Consider the following 24,031-nt stretch of genomic DNA (forward strand, 5'->3'; position numbering starts at 1 on the left):
TTATGCTTAATAAAATATGCCCTTACAGACTTCTCTAGTAATTCTAGTCATCTTGACAAAAGAAAATCACCAAGACAATACAATGATTTAACAAAGCGAAAGAATGACAGTTTCCCTTCTACTTTTCAAAAATGTTTTATAATATGATTTGAGATTGGCTTTATTCAATAGGCTGGAAGAGGAATCAATTCTTACAAAGTGACACTCTCTATAATAAAGAACACCTACACTTCTGAACAACACACCCATCCCCACACATTCACAATGTTATTATTATTACCATTAGAATCTTTTCCAGAATAATTTTCTGAAGAGGCAAATAAGGCTTTGTTTAAAACAAACTGACAATGCCAGTTAAACAAGCAATAAAATATAAAGGGTTGAGAGTTTTGTTTTTATTCTTACTTCTGCAAGTCTTGTGAAAGCTCCTGCCTATTATTTCTTGCCTTCACTAATGAGACTGATGTTCTGCCTATCAATGTTTCATTTGTCCAACAAATATCTTTTGTGCCCCTACTATGCACCCAGGTGCTGGTTACATAACATAGCCAAAAAAGATAAGGTCCCTGGCCTCACAGTACAGACAGATTTAGACAATGAATCTCACAAACAAGTATGTAACTATCTATTAAGAGAACCATGAAGGAACAATGCTAGGTGTCAGGAAAGAAAAATAGAAGACCAAACTTAGATTGAAATTCCTCAATTTAGGCTGGGATTTGAAAGATGCCCCAAATTTGCGAGATGACGAGTCAGAAGAAGAGAATTCTAGAGGGCGTGGCTTAGAGGAAGGTCTTGGATTTTGCCTTCCCAAATATTAACAAAGGAGTAAGCTAAGGTGCAAGAAGCAGTAGCAAGGAACATATGAGGGGATTCTGATTTTTTCTCCTAAGAGGAGTGGCAAGTTACTGAGAGATTTAAGTAGGGGAGTAATATAATGGTCTGATGTTTTACAGATTTTGTCTACTATCTGCAGAAGACTTGGAAGGGGCAAGGGGAGGTCATCTCAGAGCCAAAACTCTCCAGCTGATTTTCAGATCCTTCTGTAACATGACCCATGACCTCTCTTTACTTCCTTATACGTACAGTGTCCAGCCGCACAGTACGATATGGCCATTCTAAACTTCCTCTTACACAGTGTTTGGCCATGGTTTTTCTCTCTGGCAAATCTGCTCCCTTCTTTACCAGTTAAAAATCTCAACATGCTAAAGGAGATCCACCTGACTCAAAGTCCAATTCCTCCATGAAGATTTTTCACTATATGTTTTTCCAGTGGAATAGTTTTTTTAAGTAGGCACCACATGTAGCATGGAGCCCAACACAGGGCTTCAACTCACAACCCTGAGATCAAGACCTGAGCTGAGATCAAGAGTCAGCTGCTTAACCGACTGAACAACCCAGGTGCCCCCTTCACTATTCTTTAAATCCTATGGCACTCTGCATAAAACTATGGAGCCGCAAATAAGTCCTGAATAAGGAACTGATTTTGGCTTTAACTTCTATGCTTCCGAGTTATTTGCCTCCTGAGATAATCTAGTATACAGCTCCCCAGCCTCAGATACATAAACTGAAATCACAGGCTAAAAACCACTGATAAAGAGATTTTTCTTTTATATTTTAGCTAAATGTAAAATTTGATTTAAAGATAATTTTCAGTTATTTTATATGCTGCTGATATAAATCACATATGCACACATACATCCCAATTAGACACTGCAGCTAGTTCTTTTTTTTTTTTTTTTTTTTTTTTAGTTTCCATGCTTAACAGTCTTCTGCCAATTGTGGCAAAAAGGCATGAGGATATATGGTGAAATAGATTTAACCCAATAAACTTTAAAAAAGAAAAAGGGCTAAGTCTGAATTTAGAGAGCCAAATAATACCTATGAAGTCATATTTTCCCCCAAAGCTGCCCCACAACTGGGTTATAGTCTCCTCCAGAAGGAACAACTAGATTGACTCAGACACAAAGTTTCTTACATTACAGTTATATTTACTGTTTATGCTGTACCTATTTCCAAGAGGAATTATGACTTCCTTTAAATGGGTACATTCAGTAACAGGCACCTGAAACCTTCTGGAAGTGTGGCTCCTCCCTGAAATAGCCGATACAGAGTAGCAAATATCTAACTGGATCAGAACTTGGGGTTTTTGCTCAATCCAACCAACAAATGCAGGCAAATCAAAACCAGTCACACATATAATTGGGGATTCTAAAAGATCATTCATTCTGTCTGAGGGAAAAAGTCCAACGTGGAAAATAGGGGATTTTTATAACTTTGGTGACATGTAACTAGTACATTATCTTAAAAATAATTTTACTGCAATCATTTTATGAAGATGATATAATCCATATTGACTCAATTATGAAATTCTGGCTAACTGAAACCTAATAAACTGATATCCTACTTGTCCCCAGAGGAATCACCTTATGGCTTACCTTGATCTCTTTCATGCCATGTTCGACTGCCAGCAGCTGGTGAATTCGGAGATGGGTAGAAGTCTCCTGTAGGACTTGGTTCCATATTTTCATCTATGGATATAGTTTTGGGTCTTTTGCTGTTAAAATATGACAACAGTTACGTTAATGGGATGTCTAAGTAGGCTGTAGCAGATGAAAGTGTATCATTTGAGAAGATTCTTAGTATGAAAATTTCCATAACACAGGTAGTAGCATCTCAGAATCATTTCTGAAATAATGGAGATTATTCAAGACTTCAATTCGAGTAGCAAACACTTCTTATTGTATAATATTGTTTATTTCACCATATCATACCTGTACCTCCCTAACAGATATGGTGTTTATTATATTTACCTTTTAAAAGGTGCTTCCAAAAAATTTCTATTGTAAATAGTGAATTCTTGATATGTGTACTAACTTTAAAATTATTTAGACTGTACCTGACTCTTATCATTATTATCAATGCTAATAATATTCATTAGCATTGCGTTTCCCATAACAATGTAATTCTTTCACATTAATTCAAAGATAAGGCAGTAGAACGTGAGCTTTGGAGTAGAACCAGTCTAGTATCAAATCTTGACTAGGCCACTCACTACTTCTTAATAGTAAGCTACTTAACCTTTCTAAACTCAGTTTAATCATTTGTAAAATGGAAATAATAAAACCAGTTCAAAGAGGAGTGGTTGAGAGGATTAAATGTAAAGCTCTTAGTTAATGGCTGGCAAATTAGAAGATACTTATTAAATAGTAATTATAGGTAATAACCATATAATTAATAATATAAAAATTTTGTAGTACTTTATTGATTATAAATTATTTCATATATCCCCTTTATATTTTTTCAAAAAAATTAGGTTAATGATCTTTTATTTTCAAGATCAACCATAAAAAATGGGTCATTGCCAAATTCAAACCAAACAGTATACTTTTAAAATGACACATTTTAGGGACTCCTTGGTGGCTCAGTTGGTTAAGGTCCATCCAACTCTTGATTTTGGCTCAGGTGATGATCTTAGGGTCATGGGATTGAGCCCTGCATTTGGCTCTATGCTGGGTGTGGAGCCTACTTAAGATTCTCTCTTTCCCTCCCCAACCCTCAGCACAGCCGACTCTCAAAAATAAATAAATAAAAATTAACAGCTATGTCATGGCACAGGCCATCTTGCATGATATTCTGCTATCATGTATTTCCACTAATATTAAACAGTCAAGTCTGACTATGAAAATGGATTTTTTATTTTAAAAAAATCTTATAGAAAAAAATCTTATGTATATCTCTACAGGTAAAAACCAAAAAAGATACTCTCTGAATTAATTTTATGCAGTGATAATAAACATAATGTCACAGGATTTCAGAGTTGGAACTGACTTCATAAGTCCGATATATATATAAATCAGTCCTCCCTTTTTTTACAAATGGGGAGACAAATTTGGAAAAATTCAGTGAATTTCCTAGGGCATGCTAGTGGAAGCAGTCTGCCACAAAGTAAGGACTTGGACTTCCAAAACTGTGCTCTTTTTACTGCACTGTTTCCAAATCCTAGAAGCATGTGTACATATTCACAGATGTACCTGTGGTTAATATTTGACTCACAACTCCCAGAGTATTAACATGATATAGATGATAGCAATTTTAGACCATGTAAAACCACAGTGGGAGTAAATAATAGTTCTTTAATTTATTCCTATGGTATCCAAAGTTAGAATATACAGTGTTTAAAACTCTCCTTTAATCTAATTCTCTCACAGCTGTGAATCAGTAGTAAATATGTACAAAAGACTTAAAGTGAGAGAGAAAAGACTTTCATAAGGAAATAATAGAGAAATGTTTTTGAAATCTTTCTCATTTTGAATGGCATAGTATCTGAAACCAGATGACCATGAAGAAAGATCTGTGTTGACAACATACTGACCCACTGGACCAAATAAAAACGTACTGTTCACATCTCAAATTTAGAAAAACGAAAGTATTTTTAAGACCCAAATATGTCACAATCTGAGTGACAATAAACCAAATTCCTTGCTATGTAACCTAACTATATGAAAATGCAGTTTGACCATAAATGATATAAAATTAAACTTAGTTAATATACAAATGTGCATAGCCCCATAATTCAAATGCAATTTACTTTCATTATTGATAACAGCATAGGAAAATGATTACCCAGATATTCTTTTAGTCTGAAAAAATGGGTATTATACAGCAAAATGTTTTGCTCTGGAATTCATGTACACTCTTACATTTGATCATGGGTATATGTAATGTTCTGAAAATGAGATGGATGTTCATTTATATAGAAGATCCAACTCAAAAAAAACAATAAAGCTATAATATTTAGTCATCTTGCTTCTCAGTAACTCAGTCCTTTTCTAGCATTCTAGAGCAGTGGAACGCATCATCACTAAATCCTATGCATAACAACTTTCCAATCTATTTATCCCTCATTTAAATAGGAAACCTCTTTTTAAACTTCTGTGGGCCTCAAAGTTACAATCAGAAGGTCAAGAGAGAAAAGTGAGAATGTCAACAGAGAACTAAAAAGTAAAGTAACCTCACTGTAGAGCTCTTCCCGACAAAGGCTGGTCAAACCAAATCTCAGAGCAGGTAATATTTTCATTGGTAACTGATAAAATCAACTAAATTATTTTTAAAAATACCAATTCTCTGAAGACATTTGCCAAGTGTGGCCTAGAATAAGGCTTTTAGGGATCCCTGGGTGGCGCAGCAGTTTAGCGCCTGCCTTTGGCCTAGGGTGTGATCCTGGAGACCCGGGATCAGATCCCACGTCAGGCTCCCAGTGCATGGAGCCTGCTTCTCCCTCTGCCTGTGTCTCTGCCTCCCTCCCTCTCTCTCTCTCTCTCTCTGTGACTATCATAAATAAATAAAAAATAAAAAATAAAAGAATAAGGCTTTTACTTCTAAGGTTAAGCAGATGACACATTTTATTTTTCATGGTTTCATTATACCCAGATTGGATGTGATATTAGAGAAAAGTTACCAGGATGGATCAGTCATAGATCAGGGCTCTCTGCCATGATAACATCATTTTTAAAGTCACCAAGATTTAGTAAACTTGCAGAATTATAATATTTTATAGGAGCAAATAAAATAAGTCATATATTTTACATGAAGGGACTATAGTTCCCTTGTCCCACCCAAAAGATATTTTTTTTACTGCTTTGAACAATTACACTTAATTTTCAAATATCAAAACAAATGTAACCAGGTAAGATTAAAAATTTATTTAGAATCAGCAAAAAGTCTTCATTCTTGGCTTTGTTTCCCCGATCTCTTAAACTACCTACCTATCTGCCTGTCTACCTATCTACTTATCTGCCTATAGACTGAGAACAAGTACAGCTCCTCTTTCAGTTACCTGCTTGGTGGAGAAGACAGTGACCTCTGAAGATTGACCCCCGAGTTCATGTCATGATAGTATGGTTGGCTCGGGATTTCTCCAATTGGAAAGTTGACTCCAGTTCCCTGGGTTATGGGTGCTGGGGAATAAAACAGAAAGAAATATCAGGAATGATTTTTACACTTATCTCTATTTGAATGTAATAAGCTAATACTTTCCACGCCTTCCAACAAACTCTCTTTACTCTGAGACTCTAATATCAACAGTCCACCAGGATACGACTTGAAGAACTTCCTCACAACACCAGTGTCCGAGTCTAGAAACTTGAGGCACTCAGACTATAATCATGGTGGCCACTTCCCCAATTCCTACTCTCCAACCTTCTTCACTCCCTCCTTTGTATTATTTGCCATTACATCTGTCACCACACTAGTCTATAGATGCATCAGAGGAAACATATTTCCTACTGCTTAGCACTAAGGTGCTTTGTATTTAGATGGTTCTCAAAAACCATATCACTGTTAAATAATCAGATTACAATATTAACATTAATGTTAGACTGCACTAGAAATCATATGAATAATTATTTGATCTAATGAATTCTTATAGTAGGGCAGGTGCACAAGTAAAATTGGCAAATGTGAAATAAGAGCCAAGGTTTTTTCCCAAAAATACATACTCGTGTTTATATATGAATAGTTAAGTGTGGCTTTATTCAATAGTTAGGTCTGTTTTTTTTAAAGTCTGTATGCCCAACTTTGTAAAACTCATTTATATGTACTCACAAAAAATTAAAAATAAATTATTAAAAATAAATAAAAATAAATATACCTTAAAGCATTATTTTGTAAATCAAGAAACCTTTTTGGGTTTGCTGATATATTTTGAACTGAGATTTCTGTATATAAGTACTGGTTTTGTATAATGGGTTACATTTGTTCAAATTTTAAAAATTCATTTCTAGACATCTTGAATAGATCTGTGAGACAGCATGCTGTATTAGAATGGTAGAGTCTTGGAAAGTAGCCATTTAGTTTGAACCCCCTCTGCCACTTCTGAGTTATGTGCCTTAGCTTCCCAAGCTATAAAATGAGAATACTAGTCACCTACCACCTATGATTATTTTAAGGATGAAATGAGGTAAGGAGTGATAAAAGCCCAGCATCATGCCAAGCACATAACAGGTATTCAACAAACGGTGAATTTCCTTCTTTCCTGGAGTTCTTCCCGGTATCTCTTCCCTGGCAGCCTAGAGTGGTTAGCATAGAGTGAACAGTTCAAAACAAGCTCATATCACATGAAGAGTTATAAATGAACCTATTTGTTGAAAGTCTGTTCATTCAACAAGTTGTTGTTCCTGTCTATTACTGGCAGGTGCTGCAAGGGATACAAAATAGTCTAAGATAGTTCCTGTCCTAAAAAAAAAAAAAAAAAAAAAAAAAGATAGTTCCTGTCCTTAACAAAATAGATTGGGCAACAAGCTGGGTAAATAAACCACTAGTGAAAAAATAGAAGTACCAGCATAATGCAGATTAAAATGAAACTGCCCAAATGAATGAAATCACCAATAAATACTATGGAATTTCATGGAAGAAGAATCCAATGCAAGCTTGAATGATCCAAGAACTCTGTGGAGAAGCCATACTGTGCACTAGAGAATGAGAAGGGTCTCAAGGGGAGGTCATTCTCAACAGAGGTTAGTACAAGAGCAGTCATAGGCAGAGATAGTATGCAAGGTAACACCAGGCAGGTTGGTGTCAAAGACAGTGCTGAAGAATTCTTCCCCCCCACCTTTTTTTTTTTTTTTTTTTGGTCAGGCCTTCAAAAGCTCTAATAAGAGAAAGTGTGTCCTGGGGTTGTGGCAACAAAACTCTACAGCCCTTGTGATTCACTTTAAGAACATAAAGTTACTTATTCTTCCTCTCTCCCAACTGCTTCAAACTGAATACATGATTCTGAAAAGACTGCAGATTTTCAGGGAGTTTTTCTTACCCAGAATTTTAATGTGTTCACTACATGTGTTTGCCGTCAGCTGAATTGTATTTCAATATCAGGTTGGCCAAGATTTACTTAAAAATATTTTTAAGAAAGTATGATTAAGAAGCACATGTGTCACTGCAGATAAGTAATCAAAGAACATACGATGAATATCCTTCTTCTCTATTAAAAATTAAATCAATATATATAAGGTTAGTCTCAGCTCCAAACTTCTGGAGTTTATGCCTGCTGCTAAACTATTCTTTTTATATAATGCACTTTAACTTCATGTGACACAGAGAATACTTGTATTCGATGTAACTATCCCAAATGGCTTGAATTCTTTGGGCAGCTAAACTGTAACTGTTTATTATGGCTTAAGGTACACGGGAGGTTAAAAAAAAAAGCAAGGTAAGAAATCCCACAGTAACCACATACTTTAAAGTTTATTATTAGAACCATGTTCTATGTGACATTGGAAAGCAGGGTATGTGGAAAGCAGGGAGGCATTTGAGGGACTCCCTGAAAGTCAGTAATCCATCCAGTCTCCTACAACAGTAATGGATACAATTCAAAGAACTGAATTACTAACAGGAAACTTACAAGTTATAGCTTACATAAAGTATTTGCAATTTACTAAGCCATGCAACATTTAAGCAAAGATCTGCAGTTTGTATTTCATACATATGGCTTAATAGTCAACACAGATTGCTTTGCCATAAACATACTAGATGAAATTTATAGTATAATAATAACTTAAAAAATCTTTGGAAATTTTGTTTTTCTAGATTTTGTTGCAGAAGGATTGTTACCGACTAGCAAGACAGTAATAAAAATAATTTAGCCACAGGTTTATACAGGAGCATTGCAAAAATTTAGTGTGCATTCTGACATTAAATGGGAGAATACATGAAGAAGAGTAGATTAATAATAAACATGGTCAAATTGGAGAGCAGCACTCACCAAATGTATTTAATAACAAAGAGAGTCTGTGAGCCTGGCAAGTCCCAGGCTGATGCTCCTGCTTAAAAGTCTCTGGAAGAACTTACATCAAATCCAAAGATCAGCGTTATCACCTCTCCCAGAGAGCTGCAAGAATTCTGAAGGTTGCAAATCATGTTTAAAAGGCTGCCAATATCCTCTTAGAAATGAAGCTCCAAAGAACTTCAGATTCTAAGGGTTAGAGGCCAACTCTTAATCTCTCTCATTGTTCTTGTCACTCCAAAAGCAGATCCTAAATCAACTTTTAAGATGGAGATAATATCATTCAACAGAAAGATCACTATCCTAAAACTGAGGAGCTTCATTAGCTAAAGTCAACAGACACATTAGTGGGTCATACTAGTCAAACCCTGGAGGCCAGAAACCATTAACATACTGTAAACCCTCAAGAAGTCAGAATTTGTGATATACAGCATCGGGATTGTGCTGAAGTTTCTGCTTACTTAGCAAACCCATATTTCATAAACAACCAAGTTCATCTGTATAAATAAGATTACGATGTGGATATATTAGAACACTTAGGAGAATAACTTCTCAAGCATTTCAGCGACACCTATTTACATACAGAGTAGAAAATAAATGTTTGCTGAATAAATGAATGAATGAATATAGATAATCAATATCCTAATTATAGATCAGTAATGTGTCTTGTAACAGGTAACTTAAAAACCTCTAAGAGATGACAGTGTAAGCTTTAAAAAAAAATCAGTATATTAAATTTACCTCATTTTTGAACTGTTCTAAAAAGGCATTTAAGTCTTTATGTTTACATTCAGATTTTTCAAAATATCACTCTGGGCTTTTATTTATTTTTAAAGATTTTATTTATTTATCCATGAGAGACAGAAAGATAGAGATAGAGAGAGAGAGAGGCAGAGATACAGGCAGAGGGAGAAGCAGGCTCCATGCAGGGAGCCTGACGTGGGACTCGATCCGGGGTCTCCAGGATCACACCCTGGGCTGAAGGCAGGCGCTAAACTGCTGAACCACCAGGGCTGCCCCACTCTGGGCTTTTAAATGTTCTATGTAGCTACCCTTCTATAGTGTCTAACACGATGTTACCTATAATGAGGAATGGATAATACTTTCTAATAGATGACTTCAGTCCTTCTCATAAGAAGAAGGAAATATATCACGAAACTTAGGAAAAGACAACTTTAAACAAATAATGTTAATAATGTCTCATAACTATAGCAGAACAGTATAGGGAAAACATCCCTGACACACACACACAACCACCCCCACTTTCAAATTCTCCCTTCCTTACATGATGCCAGAAAGTGGTAATGAGGGATCGGGCACGTTCCTTTCCAAATTAAAAATAAACACAGAAAACTTTCAAATGTCAGAGGCCTTCCATACCACATTATTGATCGGGAAAAACAAGTAAGACATTGCCTTGGTCAGTGGAGTAGACCATCAGAATCCTTCTGTTCCACAAACATGAATCCTGGAGTTGCTGGGATATAGGATATTATATTAGGTTTTGGTTACCTGTGCTGCCCTAAGTAAACAGATCCATGACAGAAGTCTTTGGGGCATCCATTTACCTACTGCAGAATATGTCAAAGGATTAAGTTACTAAAGGTCTTAAATGTTCAAGTATACAACTCCCTGAGATACATGCTATTTGCACTGGCCACCCTAGAAAGAGGAACTATTTAAGAAAAGTATAGTTCGAAAGACACAGTCACCAGCTAGGATGGGGGATTATTTCACTGACCACAACTCTAACACACTATCTAAACTTATCCCCAGTAACTTGCTTTATTCTTTTGGGATCATCATAATTCTTGTTCAAGATCTCTGAACTTGACCCAAATGAAAAACACAAGATAAACGAGGACAGAGTACCACTACATCATCTGAGTAACGTCATTCCAAATGGTGATGCTCTCTAACAAAATATCGGGTAAAAATACAGCCTTCAAGGTTACAGAAATAAGCTAAATCAAAGAGAACAAGAAGAAATGAGTCACCTCCTTTAACATCATCAATGCCTCGAGAGCTACATCTCAGGTATATTTGTATACACTAGTAATACATAAAAGACTTGAGTTAGTAAACTACTCCCTTGCTTATAGGTAGCTGGCCAGGTGAACTTAACCTGAGAAAAATCTCATCCGGCCTGTCAAGAATGGTGTCTCAGGTGAGGTGGCCAGTTAAAAACAATTGGGCATTGTTTTGGCTCACAATAGCTTGCTATCTATATCCAAACTACAATCTGCAAAGTTAATTTCTGCATCCCTCTACACTCTGCATGTTAGTGTGTATATCCTGTACATCTCCAAGCCCCCACCAAAACGTTAGTAAAATGAAAAAGCACTTATCTACAGGAAACTTATGTGGGTTATCATAACAACATGGAGTACATTTAATTAATCACACTTCCTTTGATATAAATGACCATCTATGGTCACAGAGAGAACAGCGAATTAAATGAATACCAATAACACAGCAATCAGAACCCCCAAATTACTTTTGTACTACAAAAGTTTGATGATCTAAATGCAAGCATTTAAGGAAATCCAACAAAATATACTCACTTATGATTTCATCAAAAAGATGGAGATTTTAAAACTCAAATTTTCCTAGTAAGTCGTTATTCTTAATACTGTATTGAGGGTTCAAAATATAAAATATGTTAAATCATACTGTATGATTAAATAATAACAAAACGATTTACTTACTTCTGGATACCCTCACGAGTTCAGATACATTGAAGACTCCAGATTTTACAAAACTATCCTCCAGGTAACCTGAAAATAAATATCCAGAGGAAAATAAATATCCAGATCAGCACAAGCAGGAAGCAAATAAATGATTAAACGCTAGGATTTGTTCAAGTGTTTTTAAACCAAAGGTTAGAACAAAAACCAAGTCTGCTTATAACAAACACGAGTAAAAGCAAAACTCTTTGAATGCAATCCGGGGTCTGTTTAAACAAAAGTAAGAAGTTTAAGTGCCAAATCATTTCCTAGGAAAATTTCTTCTCCGCTTTCGAAATGTACAGGGAAACTGGTATGGTTTTATTTGCCACAGCCCATGCACAGAGAATTAAGATTCAGGGGTTCTTACTGAATGCACTCAGCTCGGTAGCACCTGGTAGACTAAAGTCTACTCATTTAAAAAAAAAAAAAAAGAAAGAAAGAAAGAAAAAAAGAAAGAAAGAAAAAGGAAAACCACAACCACAATTAGAACCTTGTTGGAATTACTTCAAAGATCTCTTGAAACCACTGTTCTCTCACAAATCCTTCCCTGATTAAAGAAAAGCAAGCTGCTGTTACCAGCACTCCCCACCCCCCTTGTTCCAGGGTCATGAATCACACAAAAGCAGAACTTGTACCTACAGCAAATACTTTGCATCGACCTATTTCCATACACCTTTGATATACTTCGCCTGATTTCACTGCCTGCTTATTCTTGCTACTACTACTTCTTGGACTCCCTTCATTTCAAGAACTGCATACTTTTTCTAGTAACTGGTGATAAATCCAGGCCTCCAGGAATTCCACATGACCCTTGTGTGACATCCAAGTACAGGGTCCCCAGTGACTGTGGCCCACCATGGGTTTTGGAGCCTGAGTAAGTTCAGTGCTGTTTGGCATCTGGTCAAGCTGTGTCCAGGATCAGAGATGAGGACTCCCACAAACACCAGTCACGTCCCCAGCTTCTCACTGCTACGAAGGAGGTATACAGAGGGACACAATATCAGGAGGGGTATGGTTACTCTCTGCTTCCCAGGAAGAGAGTAAGAAAAGCCTGAGAACCCCCAGAATTCATGTTTCCAGGAAAACAAGCTCTAGAATCAGAGAACTGGCAACTGGAGCAGATTTTACAGTAAGTTTTAGGGCTGACCAAGGGATTTGATTTGGGGCAAGAATATGAGTCACAGGTGGCTTAGCAACTGAGAGCTCTTAAGTCAAGGAGCTGGCATTTGACTCCCAATCACTTGATCAGTGTGAATCCTGGTCATGTTATTAGACTCTTGGGTGTCTCAGATTCCTCATTTAAAAACCAGAGATAATAAAATTATTATGAATGATAAGTGAGATAAAAATATGAAATCCACAGTGGGCACTGATTAAATGTCCCCAATAAGTTAGGACTGGCCAGTTGGGTCAAAAATCACCCCACACACTGAAAGGCACACACTGGATTCCAGACACTCTCAAATTACTCGTAAATCTTTATTTAGAAATTTTACCAGAATAAAAGCTGGTATACATGTGATATACCTGTATTTGTTTTAAGAAACTCCTACTTCTCAAGCAACTTAATTTTTCACCACGTTGAATTCATCTCAGTGATTACTGAGAAACTTTTAGGTAGCCTACACTGTACAAGCTGCTTAAAGCCAAGAAGACAAAAAAAGACAAAGACTCCCTTTGTGTGGTTGGGGGGGAAGAGATACTTTTAATTTTCTGAATCATGGTAGGTTATCATCATATAAATCAACAACAAAAGCAATACACATCTTTGTTAAGTATAACAAATTATAGTTCATTCCAGATACAGTAAATGTAAAATTTTATATTTGGCAAATACATGAAATACAAAGACCTTATTTATCTTGATGGCAGCTCATATACTTAACCAATCAGACAAGACTATTTGTCCTCACCAAATGTACCCTGTTAATGCTCGCCCTCCCATCTTTCTCATGCAGTTCCCTCCCTCTCATCAGATGGCTCTCTGTGTGCCCTGTTCTCATCCTGTAATGTCCAACTCGGCCATCATCCACTCATTAACCTGTTCCTCCACCCTCCTCTCCCAATCCCTGTGCCAGCCAGAATAATCTCTTTCTTCTGAATTTAGAGCAGCTACTTTGTACTTAGTTTACATCACTTTACACATTTCAAGTGTCCAAGGTATCTGTTTTCAAGTTTTGTGTTTCTTATTGGATTATCAGCTCCTTTATTTGGGAGAGTGACTGTGTTTTGTTAATCTCTGAATCTCCCTTAACTAACTCAGCGCCTGTATATACAGTAGCTACTAAATAAATGCTTACTGAACAAAATGTTATAAATTTTAACCTTTTAGAACAGGGTCATAAATAAGCATTTTAGTAATTATATAACAATGTAGGTATAGATGGCTTAAGGTTTAAGGATAACTATACTGACTCTTGTTATTCCCTAGAACTCATCCACTGAGGGGTTTATTTAGGCTTTGGGTAGAATGGGAAAGAATGATGATTAGAGTCAGATTATATTTGACTTTGTTTCGGACTAGTGTAAAACTTTAGGCAGTTAGCACTAAGTAACTACCAAGAAACTAGAAGTGTTTAAAGAGTCAGAGTTCAAAAATATTTGTAAAATAAATTGATAAATGAGTGACTAGTGAACATTTCAATATATTTAAATAAATTGAATCATGGGTCATACATAATAACATTTCAATATGTAGATACCATCTGAAGTTCATTTCCTTATCACACCAGTGAGTAGTTGGGGCTCCATACGCAAGAAGACAGAATTGTGTGTGGATCTCAGGGCCCAAATCACATGGGAGGGAGGAGCCCTACCCCTCCTCCCCCCACCCCCCCAGGCTAATTCTACTAGCAGGAAGACAGGCAGTCACACAAAGGCAAAGGGAAGGCAATTCAGTATGTAGCAGGGTGTTTCTCCAATTCAAGTTTGAGGAATCTGAATCTACAAGGAAACCTGATAGAGTTATTTTGCTGAAACTATGAAAGGGACTGGAACTATGTTAGAACTGCTCTGGCACCCCTAGACAAAATGCAACCCCCGTAGGTCCAACTGGGTTCCAGTCCTTCATGGAGCATAGTGAGACTTCACTGAAAGGAGGGCTCCCTAGAATGAGCAGTAAAGCCTACCCACATGCCCTTATAGGAGTAGGGCCTGGGGCGGAATCAGGCAACTGGGTAGCTGGCAGAAGCACCTGAGGCAGCTGGCTGCCTCCTCCATTCACCTCTGCACACAGTGCAGCCTTACAATGAACAGGCAATATCCAAGATGAGGAGGGCAAAGAAATAGGGGATGACAGAGCACTTGGACAGCTAGCAGCATACAAGAACGTCCATAAGAAACCGTGCATAAGGACTCTGACAAAGTAACCAGGGAGAATCATGCAGTGTCAGGAGCCCTGCAATAGTGCAGAAGATGAGACTCAGCAAAATGCAGGTTATTACTATTAACACAACCCCATCTGTAACCTCCAGGCTGCTGGGGCCTTCCAGAAACATGGTTTTCATGTGTTACTTAGACCACTGTGAATCTAAATAGCTGATACAAAGGCCAACGATTTTAAAGCAATTTGGAGACATTCATATAGTAAATTCCCTTCGTCTACCAAAGGAAATATGAGCATCTCTGAGGCAGAGCAGCTGCTTAATGGTTACAGAGCAATATTACACAACAGCTTAAGCCAAGAAGCAAAGAACAACTCGGCATTTATGGGATGCTGTATTTACACTACATGTAATGCTTTTTAAAAAATAAAATTGAGTAGGAAATAAAGACCTCTGCAAACTGAAAATTCTCAAAGGCAATATCAAATTATATTATTTTACTTCTTTTTTTATTTTTCTCTAACAAAAGCAACAATAAATCACTACTCAGAAGTTAATATAGTGTTTAACCTCCTTTACAAACAATAACAAAGGGACACAATGGCATATCTAACTGTTAATATCTCAAATTATAATCAGCTCCATTTGAATGTTAAACAACATTTACATAGAAAATCCAAAGGAAAACTGATAACGCTCATTTTTATAGTCTACTGTGTTCTATTCTTGAAATTAAAAAAGAAAAAAACACAGAAAGCAGTTATTAAATTCATGAAAGCTGTCTTCAAGTATTAGAAGGACTGTTAATGTAGATGTTGGATAAGACTTCTGCATAGTTCCAGGAACTGTTTTTTGGCTCAATAACCAGATTTGTCATCCAATGAGAAAAATCCTAGAAGGGAATGGGAAACTTTGCAGAGGTAGTAACAGCCAACACATGCCAAACTACTGCTCTAAGATCTTCAAGAGCACTAATTCACATAATGCTCCTAATTATCATACCAGTTGTCGGCTAAGAGTTCCCATTTTACAGATGGGGAAACATGTCTACAGGGGTAGGAGGTTTCCCAGAGGCAGTAAAGAACCTCCACCCCATTAGATTTAAGAATTCTCACTTTGGGTAGAAAACAGAATGAGTGCCTCCAAAGCCCACTACAATGCTCAGATTCCACTTTTTTTTTTTTTTTTTTTTTACCATTTACTTATTTGAGACAGAGACAGAGAGAGAGCACTACAGAGGGAGGGTGGGAAGTACAAGGGGAGAGGGGCAGAGGGAAAGAAAGAGGCAGACTCCCGGCTCATCAGGAAGCCCTAAAAGGGTTCTATCCCAGGACCCTGGGTTCATGACCTAAGCCAAAGGCAGGCGCTTAGATGGACTGAGCCACCGAGGTACCCCACAGGTTCCACATTTTCCTGTTAGTTTCTTGCATTGCTTGCTCATTGGAGAAAGCACAGGACCCCTAAGTATCTCACAGGCATTTTCCAGCCTTAGGATTCCAATTGTTCATTTCCTTCTGCAGAGTGTCAAAGATGCTTAAATCCTTTTGTTTATGGATGTCAAGGGGGAGAAGATAAGATTATTTTACACTAGCTCTTTGCCAATCTTCATATAACTTCAGATACCACAACTAACCTACTAGGGATTTTCTGGTAGAGGTGTTGTAAGGCATGGCTTTATCTGTAGTTTCTCAAATGATGTGCAACTAACTGTTCATGGTTAAGAATGAAGTTGGTGATTATGAAGCAGACTAATCATTGCAAAGACAATGATTCTCTGCACAGAGACTGACCCTGAACCTATAGCTAAGGTTCACATTCCAGTATTAATTTAGAATTAAGTTTATCCTTTACTATGAAATCTCCCTGTTGGTGATTAAAGTGATTCAGCAGAAGGAAAGCAATTTTCTGACTTTAAAGTTTTAAAACACTCTGATAGTACAATATTAATATGTTATTTGTTTTTTAGCATTTCCTTCCAGTCCATTAAACTTTTTCCTACATATATATAATATATAAAATATGTATTTTTAAAAACAGAAATCAAATTTAAGTGACATTATATCTTGCTTTTTTTTTCTAATTAACATTGTATTTTCCCTTTAAACAGTTTTTCAAAAGCATGATTTTAATGCCTGTATAATATTACACTGCATGGCTGTACTTTATTTGGCCATTCTCCTTTTTTTGGCATTTTAGGTTATTTCCCATTTTTTAAAATATTATAAACAAAACTGCCATTAACATCCTCGTACACAAATCTTTGTCAGCGATTCTCATGATTTCCTTAGGCTGGAGTTCCCAGAAGTGGAATTACTAGGTCAAAGGACAGAAACTCTTCTAAAGCTCTTAGTTAAAAACTGTCAAGCTGCTTTCCATAAAGATTTTTGCCAATTTCTTTTCCCTCGGGCAGAATGAGTGTGTCCATGTCACCACCCTGCTGCCACAATTACATATTAGTCATATTAATAGGTACTTGTTTTAATTATAGCAAAGTTGATAGAGAAAAGATATTACATTAATGTCATAATTTTCATTTAATTATAATAAAGTTGGATTTTTTCAGATACTTATGCATTATTTCTTTGAACATTTAAAAATATGTAAAATAGGAATTGTACTAGTAGGAATATTCTATTCCTAATATTAATGAGAGTCCTTCTAGAGTTTCACAGTTGATGATAATGTTGGTATTAATTAATAATTGATTTATTCTTATCATTTTATATGTTCACTTATTCCAAGTTTTCTCAGATTTTTAAAAGTGTTCTGATTATAATGGTTAAAAATGCTTTTCTGGCATTAGCAGAGATTCTCCTTTTTAAATTTCCTTACAGCATTTATTGTTGTTATATATTCCTGAATTCTTAGATTAAATTCTTTGCTTATCCACATAAGGTAGCTCTTTTAATTTACTGCTAAATTGGTTTGCTAACAGTTTCTTCTGAGTTCTCTCTATGTAGCTGGTATGCTCTTCTGGGGATTTTTGTTTCATTTCTGAAGTTTTCATTCTAGGGTTACATACATGCTTCATAAAATGGTTTGGATGACAGCCATTTTTATAAAAAACATAAAAAGTTGATGAAAGTTTGGAAAAACTCATTGGTAAAATTATCTTCTCGTAATGTTTCAGAGAAGATTCTTAGAAAACTCTGAGTCTTTCATGAATTTGCTCCATTGTTTTCTGGTCTTGAGGCAATTTTATTACATATTATCCAAGAAAATAATCAATTCTTTCATATTCTTAAATTTATTAGCACAGATAGTTTATTGTTTACTAAGTGGACTGTATTCATTTTTACAGTATAGTAAATTAAGTTGAATTAAGATTAAATTACATTTTACTGTAATTAATGTCACATTAAAATATATTATAATAAATAAAATTATATTACATTATGTTAAAGTATACTAAATGATCTGCTCTGCCACTTACTATGTGAACCTAAGGCAGGCTGAGCAGCGTTTCCTCATCTCATGCTTCTCTATAATATAATCACAGTACCTATGAGTCAATATGAAAACTGTATTTGTTTTCAAATAATAATAAAGAAAGAGATTTCATTTTAAGAGCAGGGAAAGGGAAGGCAGAACTTCCAAATTAACAAAGAGAAAACAAACACAGTGAATAGTAACTTAATTAAGACAATAAAACTAAGGACATAAGATGTAAAAATAAATAACATAAGGTAAATAGAATGAATAAAATCGAGCATATCAACCATTATTAGACGGGTAAGTGGACTGAATTATCCCATAAAGAACATTATTAGACCAACCGAAACAAATAAAATTCAGCTATTTTTAAGACATACATTGAAGACAAAATAACAAGAATAAAATATTAAGAATAAAAAGTTGAAAATAAAATAGTCTGCAAAGACAAATCAGGCAAATTCAAACAAAAAGCAAGCAGTGTCAGCAGTGGCTAAGAGAATTTAAGATGAATTATAATAAATGAGATAAAGAATATTACAAATGGATAAAAGGCATATATGATAAAGAAGATAAATCATAAACCATATATGCATCAAACAATATTGTGGAGAGTGCATAAAACAAAAACTTAAAATACAGGAAACTTGATAAAAACACAATGATAGTGAGAATTTTGAATACATTCTCTTTTAGAACTGAACATGACTATTAGACAACGACTAACTTTATATTATTCAAATACAAAGTATACTTTGTTAGCATGTCCACAGAAATTTTATAAAAATCGATCATGTCCTTGACCAAAGAGAAAACTACTATACTATTTCATCTTTGGTAAATAAGACTAAAAGCAAAAAAAAGAAAGTGACCAAATTTTCTCAACTACCTGAAAATTAAGAAAATTAGCGAGGATCAAACAGAAAATCAAATGAAAAATTATAAACTATCTAGAAAGCAATGAAAAGAAAAAGACAAATGGTAAAATTACTTTATCATAAGATAGAACAGTAAAACAACCCAAGAAAAATTAAAAAGGGAATTAAAGATAAAAGCTGAGAAACAAAATAGAAAAAGAAGTATTTAAAACAAAAGAATAAAAGGGAAGAGGATTTTCTGAGAAGACCAGCAAAACAGAAAAATCATTTGGAAACCTCATTAAGAAAAAAAGAAAAGGCCAAAATATATAATAGAAGGGAAACATAACCATAGAAACCAAATACATTAAAAAAAATTATAAGAGAATAACACATACAACTTACTGACCACAACTCTGAAAACTTAAATGGGCAATTACTTATAAAATAAAAGTAACCAAAATTGAGTAAAGTGGAAATCTGAATAGACCAATTACCCCTAGTGCAGTAGTTCCCAAAATTTGCTGACCACTGGAACCACCTGGGGTTCTTGAAAAACAACTTATGCTTGGCTTCCACCCTCAGCTATTCTGATTTAATTGGTATGGATGTGTCCTAGACGTAAGGACGTTCTAAAAGGTCCCCTGGTAATTCAAATGTGCCACAAAGTCTGGGAGCCACTAGGTTAGCATCTTGCTGTTCAAAATGTTGTCCCACAACTGCCAGTACTGGCATAACTTGGGGGGGGGGGGAGCGGGGGGAGGCTTGTTAAGTATCTAGAAGTTCAGGGTCAATGCCAGGCCCACAGAATCAGAATCTACCACTGAGCAAGACCACAGATGATTCATATGCACTTTAGAATTTGAAAACCCTGCAAGAGAATTTAAAGATGATTTAAAAACTACCTTTAAAATGGCACCAGGTATAGATGGGTGCACAGCTGGATTTTACCTTTTACCTAGCCTTTAAATTCCAATGATAGCTACACTCTTCCAAGCTTTAGCAAATGATGACAAATTTCCTTAGGAAGAAATCTCTCTCTTGAGTCTTTATTAGGCCAGCAAAACTTAAATAACTAAATTTGCAACCTCCTTCACCAAATCAAAGCAAGCAAACAAAACAAGCAAAGACCATGCACACACATAAGTGCAATTTCAAGATTCCTAAATAAAACCAAATATATTCAGTTCATATATTTGAATTAATAAACATAGCAATGTTATCAAAAGAACAATATACCATTATCCTTAGGGTTTTATTCCACGAATGAGTGCAGTTCACTGTTACAAAATCTATCAGCACCATAGAGAAAAACAAAAGGAAAAACACACAGCCTTATCAATTGATGCTTAAAATGCACCTGACACCAACAAGAAAAGCAATCTTTTCTCACAACAAATCTAAGCAAAAACAGAGATAGAGACAAATAGCAGACTTGTTAGCAAAACTCAACCAGTTATCCTAAAAGAAGAAAACCAGTCTGCCATTCCTAGATACTCAACCTCCTAAAGCCTCCTCTTTTCAGTCCTTAAAAATGTAATCTGTAAATAAACCAGTGACAAAAACAAATACTGTATGATTTCACTTAGAGGAGGTAACTAGAGTACTCAAACTCATAGAAACAAAGTAGAATGTCAGATGCAAAGGGATGGAGGCAGGGAATGGCGAGTTGTTATTTAATGCGTACAGAGTTTCAGTTTTGCAAGATGAAAAAGTTCAGGAAATTGTGCAACAGTATACAGTTCAGTATACTTATACATGATTAAGATGGTAAATTTTATGTGTATTTTAATGACAATTAAAAAAATCATCATCTGGAATTTGGGACTCAGGTAATTGTTACTAAATTCTTGTTTATATATATTAAGAATTACTTTTTTACATTGGCATTTATGTCTGTAATTCTTATTCATAATAATTACTTAGGTGTAATTCTGTTTAACTGACTACTATTCTCATTAGTATATACTATATTTATATCTATAGGTATAGGTGGGAGAACTTTCCTGTTCTGAAAATTTTTTATTTTGATGTATCACTTTGTTAATTGGTATATGCTTTCAAATAAAATTTTTACAAAGAAAAGACTATTTTTTGAGATCACAAATATAAAGAATATATTTCTATTGCCTTTGACTACAGGTAAAACTCCTTAAACATAAAAAAAGTTTCATCATAATTTTAAGTAATTCATAATTCTAATTCCCCCACTCTTCTATTACTTAATGTTGGCCAAAAGAAGAAAAAAAGTATATAGGTAACTTGTTTTTCCTCCAGGATGATTACAAGATTCTCTTTTTCATCAACAAAATACAAAATTTTCCATACAATGTATTTAGATACTATTACTGTTGGCTAGATACAGGTAGCCCTCTTGATCTAAATATTTAGATCATTTTTAGCTCATTAAAGTTTTCTTAATTTGTCTTTGATTCTACTGCTCTCCTAAATGTTTTCTAAGAACACCTAAATTAATACTCAATTTTCTATTCTCCCACCATAAACCGTTTCCTTATCATTTTAACCTCTCTGTTCTTTTCTTCAGCTTTTGGAGCAAACATCTTAAGTCTGTCCTCTATATGAAGGATTATTTCCACAATATCAGTTCTGTTTCTTATTCCTTCAAATGCAGACTTTAATTACATGAAAGCAACTTCAGTTTTCTTGCTTTTTCTGCTTATCTAATATGGTACTCTGCTCCTTGAAGCTATTCTTTTATCTGTTCACTTTTCCATGTAAGTCCTTTCTTCTAACTAAACAGATGTTTTTCTCTGAAATTTTCTTCCAGTACTTAACTGCCAAAGTATATTCTTCTTGATGATTTACCTTCCCCATGTTCTTCAGCATTTTCTCACCAAGGCCATACTCATGTGATTGTTTTTCTTTTCCTTAGAGGGTAGTCTACAGGGAATTAGAGTTTGGCCTCAGAAAAGTGTATGGCTTTCCCTTAGCTACAGTAAGTAAAGGTTTCAATATAGGTTGAGATTGAGGGCTCTAGAATTTACACAATTGGATCTGAATTCCTGTCTTATCATTTACTACCTATAAACTTTAGGTAGATTATCTAACTTTAATATAAATAAATAACAATGATGATGGTAATAATATACTGGCTATCATTTACTGAGTGTTAATTATGTTATAAACAAGGCTCTATGCTAAATACTTTGAACTCTACCTCAGTTCAATTTCCAGATTTGCTCTTTATTAATGACTTTGAATAAATACTTAAACTCTCTACCCCCCTCACCATTCCCATTTGTAAAATGGGAATAGTAGTAATCCTGAACTCAAAGATTCAAGGTAAAGGTTAAATAAGAAAGTGTATATACAGTGTTTTGGGATCCATGCTTGCTTGTTGATAATGGCACTAGTAACAGTGTTAGTCAAAGCTGATAAGTGTAGTTCCTAAGCAATTCCCAATAATTACTGGTCCTTCATCTCCTAAGCCCTTCTCACCCCACCACCTAGCTATGTAAGATCCTACCAGGTCAATACATGAAAACCATCACTTTCTAGAATGTGAGGCTCCTGAAAGGACAGATGGGACCAAGTTTCAAAGCGTCTTCTCTTTGGTGTGAAGGAGTTAGACTGGCCCAGAGTAGAAAAGTTTTTTAAGGATTTACATTAGGAAGTAGAAGCAGATTGTTAAATGTCTTTCCACACTCTCTTCACTCCCTCTTCATCCTACATTTCCTAACCCTGTTGTTCTCTGTTTAGAGCCTTTTAAATTAATAGAAAAATCTCTGAATTTAGGTAATGATAGCAGGAGAGAATCAAACTCAATGTCCACAATTTCTCAAGGAACTAACACTGCTATCTTTTGTGAGATATGAGATAGGAAAACTATCATCTTAAAATTCAGTCTAACTACGCAGTTCATATAAGTTGAGATAAGCCTCTAAGATTCTAGCTTAGTGTGCTTAGGAAAAGTTAAGGTTTTACATATCCTTATGGAAATTTTAGTGAAGAACTGTGAAAAACTGGATCAGAAATTAAGCAAGTAATGTGGACTTTATATTAGGTAGCTAATGATTATTCTCCTATATGCCTAAAAAGACCAAGCTTTAAATCTCACTATTCTCAATGAAAGTTATAGCAGGTATTTTTGTTTTATTTATTTATTTATTTATTTACTTAGTAAAATTTGGCAAGCTGATCCTATTTATATGAAAATACAAAGGACCTAAAAAATAGCTTTTAAAAACTTATTAAAAATACCTATCATAAAGTTACAGAAATCCAGAAAATACTTTGATGCTGGCAAAAGACATATAGATCAATGGGATGGATCAGAAATAGACACATAAATGTATCATTATTGCTATTTGATAAATAGCTGTGCAATTCAATGGAGGAAAAAATGTCTCTTAAACAAATGGTACTGGATTGACTGGATATCCAAATATTTTTTAAAAAGGGCATCACTCATTACCTCATACCATATGTGGTATATCCATATAAGGGAATACTACTCACCAATAAAAACTAATAAATTATTGACAAATGTTATCACATGGATATATCAAAGTTTTCATGCTAGATTAAAGAAACCAAAGAAAGGATACATTTATACAAAATTCGAGAAATGTAAACTAATCTAGAGTGACAAAAAGCAGATCAGAGGTCATCTGAGGATGGGGGTAGAGAAAGAAATGGACTATAAAGTGGTCAGAAGAAACTTCTAATATTGAGGGAAATGCTCATCATCTTCCTGATTGTGTTGATATCACCAGAAGAATATATATATATTTGCCTATTCCAGACATTTCAAATAAATAAAATTATACAATTTATATATATATATATGCTTTTTTTCTGTTTATGTGTGCACATGTATGTGCATTTGTGTGTAGGTATATACACTATAGATAGCTATACAATATACTGTAAATCAATTATGCCTCA

At 35.1% G+C, this 24,031-nt stretch overlaps 1 protein-coding gene across 12 annotated transcripts in view; it reads right to left on the reverse strand.

Moving 5' to 3' along the window:
• Positions 1-24,031, reverse strand: part of NFIB (nuclear factor I B) — a 444,693-nt gene that overhangs the window by 60,105 nt on the left and 360,557 nt on the right. For all 12 annotated transcript variants that reach the window (XM_077911987.1, XM_077911994.1, XM_077911986.1 and 9 more), the window contains exons 4-6: positions 11,491-11,559; positions 5,840-5,960; positions 2,439-2,557 (exon numbers count right to left, since the gene is read on the reverse strand). In XM_077911987.1, coding sequence (XP_077768113.1) covers positions 2,439-2,557; positions 5,840-5,960; positions 11,491-11,559 — 309 coding nt within the window. The remainder of the gene's footprint in view (positions 1-2,438; positions 2,558-5,839; positions 5,961-11,490; positions 11,560-24,031) is intronic.

This window comes from Canis aureus, chromosome 10 (genome assembly GCF_053574225.1).
Source record: "Canis aureus isolate CA01 chromosome 10, VMU_Caureus_v.1.0, whole genome shotgun sequence".
NCBI classification, from domain to species: Eukaryota; Metazoa; Chordata; class Mammalia; order Carnivora; family Canidae; genus Canis; species Canis aureus.